Below are 21,855 nucleotides of genomic sequence, written 5' to 3' on the forward strand. Positions count from 1 at the left end.
TTTGTTGAGTACTCATATATATCTAAATGTAATAATAAATTTGTATTTATAGAAGTATTGAATCCTCGACATGACTAATGAACTTGTGGAAGTATTGAATCCCCGACATGACTAATGAACTTGTAAAACCTTCTTTATACATGAGTATATATCGTATCTTTTAAATTTTCTGGCTTATGTGCATGAGATACACTAAAAAATAAACTTATGCACTTCATATTTTAGCCTTTTTGTCAATTACGTCATAAACTATGTCTTAGTCTAGAAAACTGAAGTACTCTTAAATTCTACTTCATTAAAAATAAAATAAAATAAACTTAATATACTAAAAAGAAAGTTTTTACAACAATGCCATTATTTATGAAATATCTCTTGTTCACAAGCTTAAATACGAAGATAAATATCTTAAATAAATTTCTTGACCTATTTAAAGTCGTCTACATTGAGCTTTCAGTTCTGTACAAACCACAGGTGGTCGGCGTCATCCTTTTGAAGGCTTAGTAACTGCTGTCAAGTTCCCACTTGACCCTGTAAGTCGCTAATCTATACTTCTTGCTTTGATAAAAATTGCGGTTCATTTGCTTGATTAGAAAGAATAAATTAAATTTACATTAAAAAATCAATTATATCAAGTGATAACATTGTTTCTACTCACACAAATTCAAAAGTTTTTCCTTACAAATGAAATTTTTATCTTTAATATCATTTTTCCAAATGTTGAAGCCATTGATAAAACAGAAATTTGCTAACTCATATATAAAGTGAACCGCAGCCTCTTTTAGGCAAAAAAAAACCTAACCTAAAACATTCACAAAACTCACGAAAAACCCAAAATCCTTTTTTGTTTCAATCCTTGTCTTTATTGGTGTTTGAGTTCTACTGTTATTGGGGATTATTCGATGCTTCTACTGTTCGTTATTGGATTTTCTTCATTTAATCTTAAATGCCCTGTTTCTCCCTTTTTGTATCTTCCTATTTCATGTCTTATATTGATGCAGCATCAAGGGTTTCAAAGCAATCCTTGAATTTTCATAACTTCACCGTAAAGTTGTTAACTTTAGCTTATATTATTCAGAAATCAACAATCAGTTCCGGCACTGCTGTTTTCTGCACAACATGAGTGATTCTAAGGTGGGTATTACTGATTCTTGCTGTTTCTCGTTTGCTTTTTTTGATATTTTGGTAATTTGCTGTTTGTTCTTGTTTGATGGGAAGTAGGGTTTATTTAGAATGTCTTGAATAATATACTATAATGGGTTCTTGAGTTCTGGCCTTGACATACCGCTTAAGTTAGAGAGACAATGTTTTGTTTCATATATGGTGATTGATTGATTGTGGTTATGGAAAAAAATCAAATCTTTTGATGTTTGGAATGGTTCATAGGTGTATCTTTGTTTATTGGCTGTGAGCCATTGGCTTGTGATGTGTATCTTTTTGCTTGTGTGATATGTTATGTGAATTGTGGGACTGCTTTTTGTTTTAACTGGTATTGGGTAGTTTGATTTTTTGATGGTGTTGTGGGTGACTGAGGAAGTGAAAAAGAAAGCTATGTTGACGGAATGGGTATGCTGTTACAGAAATATTTTAGCTACTCTCTGGGAAACACACGAATAGAATTGGTTAATCTTGTGATAAGTTGGAATGATAAATTTTAACTGTGTACATTATGCAATGTATCTAATGTACCTTATCTTGGACCAGGAGATCAAAATATTGAGACTAAATGTTAGACTAGATAAGTACATGAGAGGGGTAAATTAACGAATTTAAGTGAGGTGCAACCAATAGTATTATCAATTGTAAATAATTATTTTACCAATAGTATTATCATTTGTAAATAATTATCAGTAGTATGATGTTTATTTTTAGTGATGGCATCCTTTTATGGTAAAATAATGAAACCTCAAAACATATGACTAAATGGTGAGCTAATGTAGATTAATTTATTAAGTGTTAAATTTTAACACAATGTCATTGTATGTCCGTTCATTCATTGGACACGCAAATAACATACAACTTATTGTTCTTCTTTTTGTTGGAGTTTCAATCTGAAAATCCACTCAAAACCAACTTTAATCTTCACCAAACCACCTTAACATTGACAAATAAACTCCAAAGGCTATACCCAATAGTCTATAATTACACTTAAGCCAAGCAAATAACAATTTTGTATAACTCGATTTTCGAAGACAAGGCTTCAGAACTTTTTAATGTCTGTCAATGGAGCTTTTCATGGAGTTTACTGCTTTGGTGTGTTTGGTTACAGAGATAGGGAGGATGAGAGAGTTCGTTAGTTCGGTACAAATATGAAAAGAATATAATAGAGAGAAGTACTTGCATAGGGAGCTTCATCAGAACACAAGTGTACAGTTGGTATAGAGATAAGGCCTAAAATACCATAAGATGTTATATCTGAAAAAATAAAAATAGTGGAAGGTTTATTTAGGATATGAACGTTGATTGATTCCAAACTTTCAAGGGAAAATTAAAGTAGTTACCGGAAAACAGGGGTCAAGGAACTAACAATTGAAAAACAGTGTAAGAACCCAAATGCAGACGTACCATTAGAAGTGAAAAAATATGTTTTTAAAGCCAATATGTCGATCTAGTATCCCAAGTACTCATTACTATAATACATAATTTAAACCCTTTCACTTGCAATTTAGCTTTTCAGATGCAGAAACCTTGATTTTTTGATGAAGAATGCAGAAAACTTGATTTCCTTAACAGGCCATGCAATGATCATTGTTATAGAAGCATGAGCAAATATATTTATAATCTGAATGTTGAGAGCTTTATCGTAGCAATAAATGAACATTTATAGGTAAGAGACTAAGGGGATAAGAATAAGATTGTAACAGGGAATAAAAAGCCAAAAGAAGGATATGACAATTGGGAATTATTTTCTTTAATTGACAGAGATAGTAGTGGACTTCTAAATAAAACAAATGAAACTTCTTTAGAAAAAAATAAACGTGTATGATTAACTTGAAGTAACTTATAATTCTCTATTGGTGTTGAAGAGTATAATAGTGATTAATGATAAGTTAACAGTTTTTGTACAAAAAATATCAATCAAATTAGTAGGTGTTTGAGAACCCAAGGGTTTGACCTAGAGGTTAATAAAGTGGGTTGATAATCATGAAGTCTTAGGTTTAAGCCCCAACAGAGACAAAAAAAAGCACTAGGTGATTTCTTCCCCCCCCCCCCCCTTTTTTTTTTTGGTAATAGGTAATTTGTATTCACCAAAAAGAACTCATGAATGAACTGATGAGGTGGGATTTACAAACCTCCAGGGGGTGCCATTATACTCGAAATCCAAAAAACAAACTTCGAAAAACTTACAATTGATGGGCAAAGCTTTTACTCAACTTTTGATGGGTTAAATTTGTGAATCAACTTTTGACTTAGGGGTGTTCCCACTTTTTGTAATATATGATGGTTGAATTGCTTCTTGCTGCCAATAAAAAGTTACAAAATGTTCCTTTGCCTCCAAATGGTTCTCTATGATTAACTTTTGGAGCCATGCCAGAAAGAACAAAACCCATAAAGTATCAATTTTATCTTGTTTGTGCTAAAATTATGCATATAATTGCAATTGAATAGACAAGAAGTTATAGATCTTCACGAAGACAACTAAAAGAGAGCAGAGTTATTAGTCATCTTTTGAGCAAAACAGAATGTTTTGTGAATCTATGCTTTTGATATGTATTTTTGAAAAAATAACTACACATGTTTCCTTTTGTTATTCCTCTCGTTGTACAAAAGTCAAATGAAATTTTGACCTTAAAATAGAATGGTTGACTGAAAGAAAAAAATTGTTAGCTTTGAGGGGTAAATATGATTTGGTCCACTCATGATAAGGGTATATTTGAGACCGAAGTCGAGTGGAAGGAAAATTTGTTCTACTTTCCGTGTTGAGGGGCAAATCTTAGTCAATCCACAAATGATAAGGGCATGCTTTGCTCTATTTCTTTTAGTTGAGGGGTAGTTCTTACACTTCTGTTAAATTATGTGTTGGGTATTAATTGACATAAGTATTACTTGAAATTCAAGGGTAAGGGTGGTGGTGGTGGGTGGTGAAGTGAAATCTTTCCGTTAGTAGTAAAATTTTAGGCAACTATTGCTATACAAAATTCGACTCCCCTGCAGCTTAGACTAATAAGCAGAATATAACATAATGTGAAGTACTAAAAAATAAATTGATAAATGTTTTATACTGGTTTGGATCACCGATGTGATGTCCAGTCCCCTTGGGTTACAAGAGTTCTAGAGCTTATGTATGAACTTTGACGTACTGTTTGTGTTGTGATGAACTGAACTGTGCTAGATTCCTTAGATATGGGCAGTTCCAGATTTTTTCTGTGGTTAGTGGTCACAGCCTCTACTTGTATAGCTTTTCTAATCTCTCCTTTTCTTTTCTCTTTGCTAGTAAACTATAATGAGTACAGTGCTTTTATAAGATAAAAGAGTAAATAGTTTTTCTTGCTCAGGGGATGTTGCACATCTGTTCCATCGATCATGATCTTCTTTATAGTGATGAATTGCTTTATGACCATTGTTGTGTAGAGTATCACATTTTCACCTTGATTGTCGCCGAAGTCATTATTCCATTCTAATTTGTTGTGTTTGATTTGATCTTGATATTGCTGAGATAGAGGCGAGAATCGATTACTTGATTGATTTTGATTTGATCTTTAGGATAACCCTAGGGAATTTCCTTCAATCAGGGATAAAATGGTGATCCTTGATTGAGAAGATACGACCGTATGCCTTGCTCCCTTCTGATTTGCTTTCCTTCTATGTATTGGTGGGTGGGAAGCTTCCTAACTGTAGGGTTCTTTTCTTGACCTTGTTTGATCCTGGGTAAAGATCTTCCATGAGCTGCTTCTTTCAATGGGCAGTTTTCCTTAAATGGAAAATGCCTCTTTGGTTACAGCATTCCTGAATTTAAATATGCCTCCTTTTGCTTCTTTTCTTTGTCCTGCATATTAAGCATTTAGGTGTCACGTAAGATGAAGTGTAATATTATGGTTATTGAATGTAATAATTGGGGACAGGGTAGATAAAAAATCACATGAAGGAACATTGTTATGGAAGGGCTACAGTTTCTGAAAATCAAGATGAATTTAGCTAAGAATAGAACGTAATGTATTCAGAAGTTAAGGCTCAGTTGTTGTTAGAATTACATTGAGTTCCATAGAATCAATAGACTAGTGTGGGGTAGTGGCCTAGTTGAATCTTGATTTATAGTTGCTCGGTAGTGCGTATATAACGATTTGCAAATGAAATGTTCAACTGATAAAAAAAACTGCATGAATTTACTCATGTCTCTGCCCTTTTCTCGGTAATGTGCTTTCTTTCAGTTAAAGTTTGGGCCAAAATGTCATCCTTCGGAGAATGGTCCCACTAGAGGTGAAAATAGATTCCTTGATCCTAGGCTAGCAGAAGTTGTCTGCATTTATCTAGGTGTATGAAGTCCATACATTTATGGTTACACAAGTCTTGTGAAGATTAGTTTGGATTTGAACTGATGGGGTGTGGCTGTAAAGACTCAATGGAGCTGGTACAATTGCAGGCAAAAAATGAACTTGGTACATGGATTTGACATTAGCAGTGTCAGGCCAATTGTATCAAGTGTGGTTTGTACTTGTTAACTCCATATGCATAGTTTAGGAGCTTCATGCGTCATAAGTATTGGTGGATATTTGATAAAAGTAATTGGTAGTATGACGGGGATGGAAAATGACTGAAATCCAGTTTTTTTTTTTTTTTGCAGCTTCTGTAGATTTACTAGACGGTTGTGCTATGTGTTTTGTGATACTTTAGTTTGAAGAAATTACTATCTGTGATTCTGCCTTTTCCCCCTCCCATTTTGGTTAGCAATGATAGAGCCAAAATTGTTGCTTTTGTCTTTGATATGTTGCAGATATTTTTATTTGGTTCATTTACTGAAGATGAAACAAAGTCATTGCTGAACCAGCCATCTGGTTGTGATGGGAATAAGCACGTGGAAGAAAAGGTGCCAGTTAATTCCTCAGAATCGGAGCCTGGTTTTTCTTTTGGAAGTTTCGGTGCTGTATCCAATTCTCAACCCGCTTCTTCAAAAGAGAGAGTAGGCTCAGATTCCTCTACTACTCTCAAAGAGGAGAAAGCTGGAGCAGATAACTTGCTCAGAGAAATCAATCAGAATGGAGATGTCCACAATGATTACTACATCAATGGACATGAAGAATCTGCAATGGCACACAATATTGACTTGAGCAATTTATGTGTGTTGGAAGATGAGGCTAAAGCCATCAACAAGTTGTCTAGAACTACTGGACGAGATGATGATGCACTACTCAGTAAAGGAAAATTGAATGGGACCACTAGCAATTCAGCAAAAATTTTACATTCAGAAGAGGCCCTCCCAGAGGTATCTAGTGGTCCTCTTGATGTTGCGGGCTTGCTACCTCGTGGTTTAATCAACCCAGGGAACTTATGCTTCCTTAATGCTACATTACAAGCTCTTTTGTCCTGTTCTCCTTTTGTTGAGCTTTTGCTAAAGCTAAGGATACTCAGTATTTCCAAGGCTGAGTATCCAACATTAGCTGCATTTGTGGGGTTTCTTTCTCAGTTTGTTGTACCTAGTCCTACAAGTTCAATGAAGAAAGATGCAACCAGTGTTGAAGTTGGTACTCCCTTCAGCCCAGCAATGTTTGACGCAGTTCTGAAGAAATTTACTCCTGATGTGCCTAAGTCCATTTCTGGCAGACCAAGGTATATACTTATTTACACTTCTTAGTGGTGATTGTTGCGTTCCTTCTTGATGTTTTTCCATGTCCTTGTTGTGGCATACCTTGACGTCACCATTTTGATATGCACTTGCATAGCTTAATGATGTCCATTGTCTGTTAAGAAGAGAAAGACAACGGAATCTGTTACTGCTTTGCTGCCAAACTGTATTACTTACACATTTGCCTGACTGGTCTGATTCTCCTTTTTCTTCTAGCTCCTATAATTGCTAGAAGGAAAAAAAATATAGAAGAAGAAAAAAACGCTTCTTTTTTACTACTGTTTCTTTTCTTGCTCCTTCTACTGTGATTGTTGTCTATGGGATCTGACTTATTGGCATTACTGAATGATTTAATTGTTTTTTTTTTATTAGCGTTAATTGGACAAATATGTCATGTTTGTAAAGTATCTCAAAACTCCCTTTATTAACATTTTCCCAGACAAGAAGATGCACAGGAGTTCCTGAGTTTTGTAATGGATCAGATGCATGGTGAATTACTAAAGCTTGAAGGGCAATCATGTTCAAGTGGGAAAAATTCTTCTGTTGTTTCATCGGAAGACGATGAGGAATGGGAAACTGTTGGGCCAAAGAACAAATCTGCAGTCACAAGAACTCAGGACTTCGTTCCTTCAAATTTGAGTGCCATTTTTGGGGGGCAGTTGAAGAGCCTTGTTAAAGCGAGAGGTAGTGTTTTTTTTTTTGTACTATTTTGCATCTACTTGATGCCGATTATTGATATCCCTTCATTCATCAAAGAAAGAAAAATTTGCTTGTAGAAAAATTTGCTTGTTATCTAAAGAATGTATGCTTCTTATGAAGAGCATAAGACTACTAGACTAATCAAATCTAGGGACTGAAATTGGTAATTTGTTTGGTGATATTTCTATGCCATTTTCATAAATTTTCTAGTCTCCATGTGAATCCTGGTTTAACTGTGATAACCGTTTAAGGAATATGGGTCATCGGTTTGTCTCAAAAAAAGAATATGGGTCATCGGTTTAAGTAAAATGACAAAGTCGTAGGTGTAATAAATTTTAAATGACATTTGATAAGTGGTAAGAAGCCCTGATGATGTTTTTCGTCTCTTTAGAATTAGTGCATCACACTACAAATAAATGGCCAACATGACAATATCTGTAAAATGGGAACATCAGAAATTTCCTGTATGCTTTATTCTTGATTTTATTTGAGCATGTAGATTACACGTGACCAGTATATTTTATATTGACTTTATAATTCCAAGATAATAAAATTTGGACTTCTGGCTCAATTGTAAATTTGTTAATGGATGCGTAAGATGCGAATGAATAACTATGTGAATTGGCAAGGAAAGGTACTTCTTGGTTGTATCATGGTGGGAACTTTTTTTCCACCAATTGGCCTACTGTATTATTTTTTGTCATTGTAAAACCCTAAATTTGCTACATAAAAAGCCCTCCCAGTCTGAAATAAACGGGGTAGCTCTTTTGTGAGGCAACTAGATGTTGTGCTCATGCATAATATGTGTTATCTATCTTCTTTGGTAGGAATGACAAATTTGTAGGGCCTATGACGTCTATTCAACTATGTTTCAACTTGGATTGAGTTTTTCATTGAATCTACTTTGTTTTGTTGTAGGGAACAAAGCCTCTGCGACAGTTCAACCATTTTTGGTGGTCCATCTTGACATTTCACACGAAGCTGTTCATAACATTCAAGATGCTCTCCGCCTATTTTCTGCCCCCGAGACACTTGAGGGATATAGAACTGCCGCAGGAAAGGTAAATTACTCTGCTATCTTTTGGACATTAGGCTTAATACTGTCTGTGGTTGGGAATGGTCCTGTACCTAATGCCATGTATTGAATATGTCAACCTACTGCATAAAACTGTATAGAATCTTAGATAAATGACTATTAAAAGGAGGCCTCTAGTGTACAAATTCCCTAAGAACTTTTCCTTCTTGTTAAGGATATTGATTGTGGCCGCTCACCATCCTTCTTGTTTTTACTTTTCATGATAATGTATTATTCAAAAATTTTGATATAAGGAAATGCTACGAGTTACTGTAAGGAGTCAATCCATCCCTACTGTTTGAAATTGGCTGTCAAACTATCCCTATTAGAACTGTTAGGAGAGCTTACGAAATTCCAATAATTCATGTGCATCATCTACAACATGGAAATTACACCAAAAGTATTAAGGTGGTTAGATAAAACAAGCCTTCAGTTCATAAAGGTGATTAAATTTTTGTTCAATTCATCTGGGGTTTCTTTCCCTTCTGGCTTCTAGAGAGTTCATAAGTGCATATTGATTATTGGGATTGTGAGCCATGCATTATGCAGTTGTTATGAGTCTTTCCATGCCAGCTCCAAAAAGCTACTCCTAAAGTTCTTTGCATTGCTTACTGAAACTCAAAAACTTCCACTTACAAGGTCATCAGGGAAATGGAGACAATATAACCCATGCTTTTTGCCAATGTGGGGCACTTAAAAACCCCTCCCATATGTCCTGGACATCTGGAGCATGGATAAAATATCAATAACATGGGGATCTAAAATTGGGTAACCAAGAATTGGAGTGAGTCAAGTCTTTGATATCGTGTGATAAAATGAACCTCTGCCGCTAAACAACCCCAAAAGCTAGTTCATGAGGTGAGAATTTCCCAAAGTAATCCACATCAAGAGATGGGTCGATAACCCATTCCCGCAATAAATATGGGACACTTAACCAATTTTTCATCTTGTTAGGATGCATACGCAAATTACAATTTAAGTGCAGTAAAATGACTTTCACTTGATTAAATTTCCTGTCAACGGGATTATCTTTGTTTTCCTCGGGATGAATATTTACAAGTTATAGCTGGCTTAGTGTTCTCGCGGATCAATGCAGGATACATACTACATGTTGGTGACCTGTAACATTCTTTATTTCCTCACAGGTTGGAGTGTCTACTGCTAGGAAATCCATAAGCATACAGACACTGCCTAAGATGATGATTTTGCACCTGAAGCGGTTTGGTTATGGAAGCTATGGAAGTACCAAATTGCTTAAACCGGTGCATTTTCCTCTGGAACTAGTGATAAGCCGTGATTTGCTTGCTTCTTCGACTACTGAGGTAATCTTTAATTTTTGTTGAGTCCATTTTCAACCCTCTATCCCAAATCGTGGAAAATAATTTGATTTTTCGAAGTTCACAATTCTGGTTACAGTTTTATAGTTGTTTACAAGGAATATTAATTGTCATTTACTCTAAGTGGGGAAATGCATCACATGTCAAAAGTCAATTGTTCTTCAGAAACCCTGTCAACTGTGCATATCAACTGCCCGTTTGGACCCAAAAATGAAAAATCATCACCTTTTTTGCATACATTATCAATGAAGCAGGGCATTCTTCTATTAAGACGCGATATATGTGACAAGAAATGAGGCTAAATTTTTGTCTTGTTCTTATTGTTTTAACACACAGGGTCGACAATATCAACTTGTGTCCACAATCACCCACCACGGTAGGGAAGCTTCTAAGGGGCATTACACTGCTGATTGTCGTCACCAGAGTGGGAAGTGGTTGCGGTTTGATGATGCCTCTGTTACTGCTGTCACCACCAACAGAGTGCTGCATGATCAAGCTTACGTTCTATTCTATAAACAAGTATAGGCAACCTGTTTATGGAGCTGGGATAGAAGTAGACATTCTTAAGCCATTGGACATTGCAACAACCGGCTTCTGCAGTGTGGTGCAGTCCAGGGTTGTCTGAGATAACTACTGTGTTTCTTCTTACAAGGTCATCAGGGAAATGGAGCATCCATTATCATCCATGTATTGTGTTAAATGTATGGAATTTTGTTACCAGTTTCATTTTGTACCCTCTCATCATTGTACTAGGAAAATTTGACTATTCTGAAGTGAGCGTCGAGGTCTAGATGTTTCTTGATGTTCGATAATCGATATATGAGTCTGTATCCTCTCTTCAGTTATATGATATAGAAGCATTTGCTTATTGATAGATTAGTATGCTGTCCTTTTGAAGTAGTAGTTCATTTGGCTTTTCTTTATTCTGGCTTTTGATGAATTCAATTTTTATTTCATCCGGAAAAAGCCATATTATTGATGATAAGTAGCAGATCGCGATAAAATAATTGAGGTATGTACAAACTGTACCATCGTAACTTTTTAAAATAACATTTAGGTAAAATATTTAAGCTACTGATGATTAAATGTTTCATATATTTGAGTCGGAAATAATTGTTTTATTGTTTTTTTGTTCTTTTAGATTAGCCTTGTTTTGACATTCTCTTTTGTTAGGATTAATAATTAGTTTCTTCATAATAATTTATTGGGTTAGGCTTTCTAAGGATATGAGGGTGGCTTAGATTAAATATTGATGATATTAAAGAGATATTCCTTTACATATCGCATGTCACTTTTTAATAATTGAAAATAATTTAATTGTAAAATTAGAATTTTCTCCTTACTAAAATGATCTGTAGCCATATAAATGATCAACGAGTGTTTTAGATCATAAATTTTAAATATCTCAAATTAGATCGTGTTATATAAATTGAAAAGAAGAATTAATATTGTTTAGATATTCTTGTAGTATTACTTTTTGTAGTTAAAGAGAAAAGTATAAGCAAAAATAAGTCAAAAAGATTGTGCTTTCTATATTGTTTTATTGTGTTATTAATTCTCCTAATTGCACTTTTTAAATGGTCCCCAATTTATTTATTTTTATGGTGAACTGGATGGTCTTTTCAAATAAGTTTCATTTTTAAAAAAAATAAGAAATTAATTATATGAACTTTCTTGGTCCCCTTTTTTTTTCCTCCAAAAATAAATAAATAATAGAGTCAATTTTCAAACCCTGCCCAACATATAGCAAAAAGTATTATTTGAAAATGCTTATACAATAAAATAAATCTAAACTTTAATGGGGTAGTAATATATCTTTTAATGTAAGTATAGGGACCAAAAAGGAAAAAGTAAGAATTATATTTTGGTCCCCCTTTTTGATATAATATTACAAATGTATCTGTATACTTTCCTTTGAGTTCAACTAAACTATTGTTACTTTGCTCTTTTTGGTTCTCGTGGTCCAGTCCACAGACCTAAAAAGCCAAAATAAAATAAAATAAAAATGACAGTCTTTTAGGAATCTCAAAAAAAAAAAAAAGAATAGAAAAATTAAGATACTTGAGGCAACTCTCGAAAAAAAAAATGTAATGTGTTACGTGTTAAAAATATTAATGATTGAATTTATAATTTTAAAATCTTAAATCTGTCTGTGGTGTATTAGACCTCCAAATGACTATATTTAAAACTTCAGTTTTTTATTATTTTTTTTGCAAATTATGAAAAAGTAGGAATTCAAAATTTACAAGTAAAAATAAAAGATTGTTGGTTGAGTTGTTAAGAACTCATTCTCACACAATGTTTTTGTTAAACAATCCTTAGAGGCAAGGTTCTTTAGAACTAGCTAGCAAGACTTTCATCTTGTAGTATAGGGTCCAATGTATTTCAACTTTAACTTTTAAAACTAGATACTTTGAAGCAATTATTTAATATTTGAAATTTACTGACTCGATAAATTTATATTAGTGTCGAGTAGGGCCATAAAGAGAGAGACTTGTCATCAAGCTAAAGGGTTTTAAACTTTAAAACATTATATTAAGATTTAATTAAGAACGAAAGAATCATATATTTATTCCACAAATTACGAGTTAATTTCCTAAATGGTCACCCAAGTTTAGAGAATCGTCTTGAAATATCATTTATGTTTTATTTAAGAGCAAAATATCACTCGACTATCACTATTTTCCTTCAAATATACTCCCTCTGTTCCAAAAACATTGTCTTAGTTATTATTTGGACAGTCAAAAAATATATTCTTTCTTGATAAGTTTTTTAAAATTATCTTCTAAACATTTTGAATTGTATTGCAACGTCAAGATATCATACTTCCTATGTATTTTCTAACTACGTAAATTCCTCAAGAAATTAAAGATGTTACACTTACGTAATTCACAATCAACTGCATTAGTTAGTCCGGTACTCGTATTTCGAATGAAGCCAATATTTTTTTGGGATAGAGAGAGTATAATAATTTTGAGTAAAATAGTTTTCACTCAGTATTGAAGCAAAAAAGTATAATTTCCATCTTACCAAACATATAGAAATTGGGAGTCAATCAAGAAGTAATAATAATTTTGTAGCAATATAATTAGCCACACACATGAAGCTGATGAAGAGTTGTTATACTTTTTGAGTCAAGTGAACCTACCATTGTGTCTCCTTGTAATTGAATACATGGCACACAAATACAACCAATATACTAGTTGAAAACAAGTCATGATGAAATTCAATGAGCAACAACAAAACCAACTCCCCCTCACCAATCTAATATACTCCCTTTGGTTCATATTAATTGATTACTGTTCATGATTTCTTGAAAATTTTATAAATAAATGTGAGTACTTTTAAATCTCTGATTCACGGCTTAAAATCATATTTTTTTTATTTAGTAAGATGGACTAACTAAGATGACACAATTATTTTTACTATAATGATTAATTAATATAAAACGAAGAAAAAATAATTAAGTGATTATTTAATTAATGAGCTGAAAATACATGTTGATTAAGATGATTAAGCCATGTCAAAAGTTATATACATTTATTAGGTTGATATAAACGTTGAATATTTAGCTATTAGTTAAGTCGTAAAACTTCATATTATGCATACGTATAAAGTATTAAATCTTACATGAAATTGTCTTTTTGTTTTCTTTTTTTTTTTTTTTGGGGGGGGGGGGGGGGGTTAACATTTTTTGTTATTTTAAATTCTCACTAAGGATGTAGAAAATGCTCCCATAAAGATATTATGGTGGATTAGTTGAACAATAATTGTGAAATTCTTAGCAAGTAAACACTTTAAGTAATTATTTATTTTTCTTTGGTAATAGCAACACGATCATTATCCTATAAGCTTAATAGGGATAAAAGAGAAAGGACAAGAAATAACAACATTTAGCAAATTAAAAATCATTATCCTATAAGCTTAATAGGGATAAAAGAGAAAGGACAAGAAATAACAACATTTAGCAAATTAAAAATTGAGAAGCGGTAAATGACCGGAAAATTTAGTGATCAAAAAATTTAAAAATCTAAAACTATTTTTTTTTTCATTTTTTAGTAAAAGTTATTAAAATTAAAAGAATAAAATTATTTTTAAAAAGCAAATTACATAGAAAAAAATACTAAATTCTGACCAAATTTTAGCCAAAATATTTTTTCCTTAAAAATTGCTTAATTAAAGAAATAAAGAGCCCTATTATTGGTTAAGACTTTAGGTTAATTCCTAAACAAAAAACTAGGAATCCTAAAAGTTCACTTAGTCTAATAATGGTGTAATAGGTATCACATGATTTGGGCAGCTTCCCCATGTTTCATGGAGCTGTGTGCTAACTTATTCAAAATTTGTTGTATTTGATTAATCACACAATTTAAGAATTTTATTCACTTTTACTTATTCACTATAAATCAATTTTTAGTTATCTAACTCAAAAAATCAATATATAATTTATTATTTAGTTTCTATTTTACCTGGCATTTTCCTGAACATTGAATTTAGTCTGTCTGTTCACTTTTAATTGTCATATTATTAAAGGCATAATACATATATTGGACTCTAAACTTGGTTTCAAATTTTAACTTTGACCTCAAACTTTCATAGTGCACAAATAAGCACTTTAATTATCCCATCTTTCAATAAATAAACACGAAATTCTTACCTGGCAAAATGCGTGAAATGGCATTATGCGCGAGTGAGGGGTAATTTTCGAGGCCCACAAAAGTAGAAAATATGCTGAAATGATAATTCTACCTTTAATGAATCTCTTTTATATTAATTAAAATTAATTTTAATTTCTTTTAGTTTCAAAATGACATGTAAGATATTTTTTTTAATAAAAAAGATATGTAAAATGTTTAGTTAGTCGGCAACCACTGATTGACACACTAATACACGTGGGAGCGTTTGCATTTCACGCATTTTGGCTTCAAAAATTGCGTGTCTATTTATTGAAAGATAGGATAGTTAAAATGCCTATTTATGCACTATGAAAGTTTGAGATCAAAGTTAAAATTTGAAGCCAAGTTTAAGGTCTAATATATGTAATATGCCGTTGTTAAAAGTCAATTTGACTAATTTTTAAAGTTAAATTAAATTAAATTAATTCGATATATTATACAAAAAATTAAAAATTATTCAAAAACTGTATAAAAAGTACTATAAATTGTAATTTTTTACATAATAAAAATATATCGTAAAAGGCTAATTAAAATTATTATTGTTTGACTCTAAAAAAGAAAACTAGAACAATTAAAAATGGACGAAGAAAATATATTCAATGATATAGTACAATTATCGTTTTATTTATTATTCTTATAGAAATAGAATGTGTCAAATCAATATTAGACAAGAAAAAAATCAACGGAAAGAATATACTCCCTCTATGCACTTTTCAATGGGATGTTCAGTACTCATACAAGAGTCCAACTATATCTAAATTCGCATTAAAAATTTCATATCAAAATAAAACAATCCCTAAAAAAAGTAATTCTCTACTAAAGAAACTCAAATTTAAATATTGTACCATTCTATCACTAACTCTTATAATTAATTGTCTTTGTTTGTTATGTTGCAAAAGAGCATTGAATAGAGTAGTAATTCACTCCATTTATGGGAGTACCATAGATGGAGACAAACTATTTAGGCAAATAAATATTGAAGATAACTATTTAGCCCTTGTCCCCCTTTTTCTTTGGCTTTATTGCTTCTTGATTCTTTTATTTATTTTATTAAAAAAAATTGTGCATGATAATGTATAAAAATAATAAAATATACAATCGTTAATCTATTTGTAAAGGGGGTGGTTGTTGAACAAGTAGATAATAAGATGCACAAGCTGATGAATTAATTAAATAGACTAATGTCAATAGATAAAACAAATGTTCACATTTTTTTTTTTTTTGATATCTATTACTCTGTTGACCTAATTATAATTCTCTAGAAATATATAAAATAACAAACGAGGACATAATTGTATATAAATAGGTTTTTTAATTTGGTTTCAGTTGATATATATGCTCTTCAATTTTGAGATGTACATAATTAGACACTTAAACTTACATGATGTTTAATAAGCAGACACTTGCATCCTACGTGACGTAATACACATTGTAAGCTCGTGGGATGTCTTGTATGATGAAATTTATCATGTAGGATGTCAATTATGAAGTATGTGTCTATTTTTTCAATTCTATATTTCAACAACATAATACCTAATGGAATCTCACTAAGTGTGGTTTGAAAAGGGTAGAGTGTACGCAGAGTCGCAGACCTTATCACTACCTCGAGGAAGCAAAAAACCCATTTTCACAAAAACCCTAGACTCTGTTTATTTAACTTTATAATCTCTATACAAATTTAAATTTCATCTAAAATTAAAGAACATAATTATCAGAAGAGACCAAGTCAAAAGACATTCACTAAAAGATGAAAAACAAACACAAACTCTCTTTTAACTTGTTCTCATCTTCTATTGATGTATACTTCACTCTATTGACCTAATATTACAATTCTCAAGAAATACATATGATAATAAAAGAATCAAAATATAGAAATTAAAAAAAAAAAACAATTCCTCTCAAAATCTATACTTCAATGTCCCTAACACCCACACTACACATAAAAACACTAAAACAACCAAAAAAAAAATTGAACTCTTTCAAATACACATTATACAAAACTCACAAAAACAACTATAATCGATGTTTTGCTCAGTATAATCCCACAAAACAAAATCGAACACAAAAAGACAAAATCTTCAGTTTGTGATGAAAGATGAGTCCTTTTTCTCATCACTATCAACACCACCATACTTTGGAATCCACCAAACTCTTAAACTCTTATCAAGACTCCCACTATACAACATAAACCCACCCCCAACACTATTTGTTGAAGCTTGTAAACACTTAACAGGTCCTTCATGTCCTTTAATAACACCAAACTTAAACAACCCTCCATTGATCTCTCTTTTCCATATACAAATACTCTTATCTGCTGATCCACTACACAAATATTCACCCACCATTAAACACATACACAAAACAGCCATTTCATGTGCTTTCACTTCACATATCAATCTCCAACTATCAAGATTCTTGTTACCCACCCACCCCACCACATACCCATCTGACCCTCCACCATATACAAAAACCCCATCTTCACAAACCACAACAGAGTTCAAAGATACATCTTTGTGACCTTCCAAAATACCCTTAAGTGAATGTGTACCACAAATATTTTTCCAAGCTTTAATCTTTCCATCAGCAGAAGCTGAATACACAACCCCATTTTTTTTACTAGCAACTAATCCATTGATCGCGTCGTCGTGTGCTTTAATTGACTCTAAGCACTTGAGATCAGAAATTCTCCATACTTTTAAGGTTTTATCCCAAGAACCTGAGTAAATGTAGCCGTTTGATACAGCTAAACAAGAAATGCTGTCAGCGTGTTCAATCCAGAGCTTTTTATGATGTCTTCTTGTCTGTACATAATTGCTCTGTTTCATGAATTTTCCGAGATAATCTTTTGTTGTAGGCAATGTATCGATTAGTCTAAAGACATTCTCTGATCTTCTCGAAACTTTCCATACACGGATCCTGGAATCTTGATGTGCTGTGAAAACTTTGTTGCCGATAGTGATAAGTGCTTTAACAGAGCCATCTCCTGTTCCGAATTTCGTAAATTGGCGTAAATCGGGCTGTTGCCAAACGATTATATCTTTACCTTGAGAAGCACTGAGAATGAATTCCCCACAAAGGGCTAAACAAGAAACTGTTCCTACATGGCCTGATAGAACAGCTAAGGATTTGTAAGAGCGAAAACAAGAAATGGGAGTTGTTGAAATCTTCAATTGAAAATCTTGAAATCTTTGCGAAGTTTGGGGGCTTTCATCTGATTCACTGCTTGTGGTGCTTATTATGCTGTTTGATGATTCGGATAACAACGGAGTTGTGTAGGGTGGTGATGCCATTGATGAAAGTGGAAAGCTTTTTGGCTTTGATTGAAGCATTTTTGAATATGAAAACAGAGAGAGATGAAGAAGAAGAAGAAGATAGTAAAAAGATGGAGCTTTTAATTAAAAAATCGATTTTATAAAGAGAGACGTTATTATAGATATAGAAAATATTGGTGGTTCGTATAAAAAGGAAAATATTTAGTATATCATAGAGACGTTATGGATTTTGGGAGAAATGATAAATATATTTTCGAATTATCGTAAACGTTATACAGATATGAGCTGTGATATTTTTAGGACAGTAGTGCCCCGCCGTCTAAAAATTAAAGCATACATGTCTTTTATACTAACAGATATATACGTGTCATAATCTTATCCGCATATCTTACCTTTATTAGACATTAGATAGATGGATGGGGTTTTGTCATTTGTTCCTATTTAGTCTTTCGTTAAAGTGAAGGGAATATATGATTTAGTTTCTCGACGGTAGGACACCAATGTCTCAAAAATATGACGGAGGGTATCTGATCATTTACGATAATTTAGAATATATCTATCTTTTTTTCCCCAATATTTTTAATATCTCAATTTATGTAACACACTTAAATTTTAAAATTCAAACTTTCTTAACTTTGATTATTAATTTAGATATAAGTTAAGTTTTCCTTAAAATAAAATTATATATTTGAAAACATACATGAAAAAATTACCTAACATAAGTTACAATATTTAATAATTTAAAATATTAAAAGGCTTGTTAAAAAATCATGATAAAAAAGCTTAGTTGACTTTCAAAATTTTAATTGTGTCACATAAATTAAAATAGATGAATAGTGTATTAAAATTTCGATTGCTATAAAAGGTAATATATCGAAGGTGTATCTAAATTTAACTAGCCAAATCAAAAAATATTTTTACAAATCAAGAAATAAACTAATAATATCTGCCAAATTCAGAAATATTTTCAAATATTTTTGTCATTAATATTTGGCAATCAAGCTTCTCATTTTTTTAACCTTATATAACATGTTCTCGTAATCATTAAAATGTCAAAGTAATTAAAATACCGCATATGTTAAGAGTACTTTTAGTTTGCTTTAAAAAATCGTTTCTATCTTTTATTGAACTCATTAATAGTCTAATTTCCTCATATAATATATGCTTGAAATATAGTTTATCACCAACTCAACTAAACACCTCAATATAGAAAAATTTTACCCACCAAATAATTTCTGGAGTGTGTTTAAATACATATACCACTTTATCTATGCTTTTTACCAACAAAATAAAGTGCGTAATGAGTTAAAAATGTATTTTATTTGATCGATTCAAATTTAATCCAATCGTTAAATCGAATTTAGCTTAAATATATATATATATATATATATGTCATGCTTTGATAGATACGTGTAATATAATTTTCAAGAAGAAATGTATATTAGACACAATAATAACTAAAATAAATAGGTAAGGTAAAAAGTCATGAAAATTGAATGTATCTACTATATTTACTTATTCAATTATATATAAATTTAAGTATTTATTTACATATGTTCAAAATAAAATAATATAAACACCAATCAATACTAAATTAAAAGGCTCGTTATATATTAAAGATGATGAAATATATGTATTTTAAATCTAAAATATAAAAGGGAGTAGATGTGTGAAGTACAAATTGGAATTATGGGGAAGTGTACTTTAGGAAAGAGGAGCGTTGAGGGTGAAAAGGAACATTTGTTGCGACAAAAAACTATGCTATAAAACTAATAGAGAAAAAAGTCAGAAATGTATTTGAATTTTAATCGAAATTACTGATATGATATCTAATTTTAGAAATTATCTTTTATTTCTACACTATTTAATAGTGCATTTTAAAGGAATATATGTGCTCATGTGGATATAAAAAATATAGCATAATTATAAATAGTAATGTGTTCACGTGAGCACATATATACCTTTAAAATATATTTAAAAATAGTTTATGGAATAAAAAATCCTACATAAAATTTGGTATCGTAATAACAATTTTGATCAAAATTAGAGTATAATACAACTAATGAAAAGGACAATATTGTATACTTTCTTCTTTGACTTTTACTACAAAATAATACTCACTATTTGAACAATCTGAAAAAAATTAAGTGATAATTTATAAAAGAAAACTATCCTTATTATTAATTGTAGTTATTTTGTAATATATTTTTCATCTAGTTTTATTTGTCATTATTTTACCATATCTATTTTTATTTATCTGATTTAGATTCACCATTTTATACATTTTACCTTTATTATTAACTGTTTTTTTCCCTCTCTGCATTCAGATAATTGTAATAATTAGGAGCGATATGATAAAATTATCATTCTATTTATTATTTTTTTAAGACGGTGACAAGTCAAATATAAACAAGTAAATATGAACTAAGAGAATATATTTAAAGACTATAGTAAATTGGTTATACTCCCATCATTTATTAGTTCTGTCCATTTTTATTTATATGTCACTATTTTAGATTTTATATCTCTTAAAACTTATTAAGTAAGTTTATCATTGTACTCTTATTTAGTGTTTCTCCTGAAGTTAAATTTTCAATAAATAAACATAAATTAATTTATTTCGATTTAAATTATAAGTTATTTATATATTGAAAGAATAAATAGTTTTTAATAATAAAAATAAAAGACATAAAATAATCAATTATTATTAATTTTATAAACTAGACAAATAATATTGAACCTGTTAAAATAATACAGTTAACACGTAAAGATGAACAAATATGAATGGAGTATTAATTAAGGAGGCTAGGGTGGTGCAACGGCTACTTGGACTAAAACAAAATTATAAGTTTATGAAAACAAGTTTCTTGTAGACCCCAAACAGCCTGTTCTCAACTTTTTGGACCAAACAAATTTAGGTTTCTTTGTTTTATTGTTTTTTTCTTTTTATATATATTTTTAATTATTTTTTTCTTTTTATATATTTTCTTCGTTTAAAAAAAAATGACTCTATTTTCTTTTTAGTCAGTTTTTAAAAAAATAACCTTTTTTTTTTGCAACATTTCAACTTTAACTTTCCACGTGACATGTTTAAGATCACAAGATTAAAGGACATTTTGGTACACTTGACATATCTTTAATTTAGAACCACAAGATTAAAAGCACTTTTTTTTTTCTTAAACTCCGTTTTAAATCAAACTAGGTTATCCTTTTTTAAACGAAGAAAATATATGTCATATGTTGACCAATGATGACAAGCCACCTCAATTGTTTGGTAGATTCCAACAAAGAAATGAGTAGTCCAATTTCGATAACCCTTTTGCCCTATACATTTAAAGGTCGTTTGGTTACTGGTAAAGTTATGCAGGGTTAAGTTATGCATGGTTAAGTTATGCATGTATTAGTTATGTAGGTATTAGTTATGCATGGTTTAGTTATATAGGTATTAGTTATGCAGGGTTTAGGTATGTGAGTTTAATTATGCGGGTATTAGCTATGCGGATATTAGTTATGTAGATATTATTTTGTTAAGTTTAGATTATAATATATGAATTATTAACTATTGAATATTAAACTTGTTGTAAATTATTAATATATATTATTTACAAAATAATAATACATGCTAATAAAATGTGAAATATATTGAATAATATATAATGATAATATTTGATTAGAGCATATGTACCGTGAAAAAATATACAATCAAATTTTTAGTATTAAAAACATATTTTTATATTTGCATAAATAAATAAAAATTAAAAGAAATGAAAATGGCCTATATATAAAAAGAAACAAAAAAAAAGACATATATAGAAAAACAGTATAGTTGTCAATTAAAAAATAAAATAAATTTATAGGGTAAATCTGTAATTTATCATTTTAATACATGTATAACTAATACCCACATAACTTATTCCACCTTCTAACCTGCATAACTTTATACATAAATTTTCTCACAAGTTATGTTGGTATTAATTATGTAGGACTAAAAAAATGCAATCAAACACCATATAAATTA

The 21,855-nt window shown here is 31.0% G+C and overlaps 2 protein-coding genes across 2 annotated transcripts; one reads left to right on the top strand and one right to left on the bottom strand.

Moving 5' to 3' along the window:
- Nucleotides 1-530: 530 nt before the first annotated feature.
- LOC101257506 (ubiquitin carboxyl-terminal hydrolase 24-like) lies at nt 531-10,768 on the top strand. Its single transcript, XM_004229122.5, has 6 exons — nt 531-1,131; nt 5,930-6,762; nt 7,218-7,462; nt 8,396-8,538; nt 9,698-9,874; nt 10,226-10,768. Exons 1-6 carry the CDS (start codon nt 1,117-1,119, stop codon nt 10,412-10,414), a joined length of 1,602 nt encoding a protein of 533 aa, XP_004229170.1. The 5' UTR covers nt 531-1,116; the 3' UTR covers nt 10,415-10,768.
- A 5,563-nt stretch (nt 10,769-16,331) lies between these two features.
- LOC101257208 (protein JINGUBANG) lies at nt 16,332-18,196 on the bottom strand. The gene has a single exon (XM_004229121.5). The coding sequence runs from the start codon at nt 17,892-17,894 to the stop codon at nt 16,644-16,646; it is 1,251 nt and encodes a 416-aa protein (XP_004229169.1). The 5' UTR covers nt 17,895-18,196; the 3' UTR covers nt 16,332-16,643.
- Nucleotides 18,197-21,855: the final 3,659 nt, after the last annotated feature.

The sequence above is a fragment of the Solanum lycopersicum genome, chromosome 1, assembly GCF_036512215.1.
Source record: "Solanum lycopersicum chromosome 1, SLM_r2.1".
NCBI classification, from domain to species: Eukaryota; Viridiplantae; Streptophyta; class Magnoliopsida; order Solanales; family Solanaceae; genus Solanum; species Solanum lycopersicum.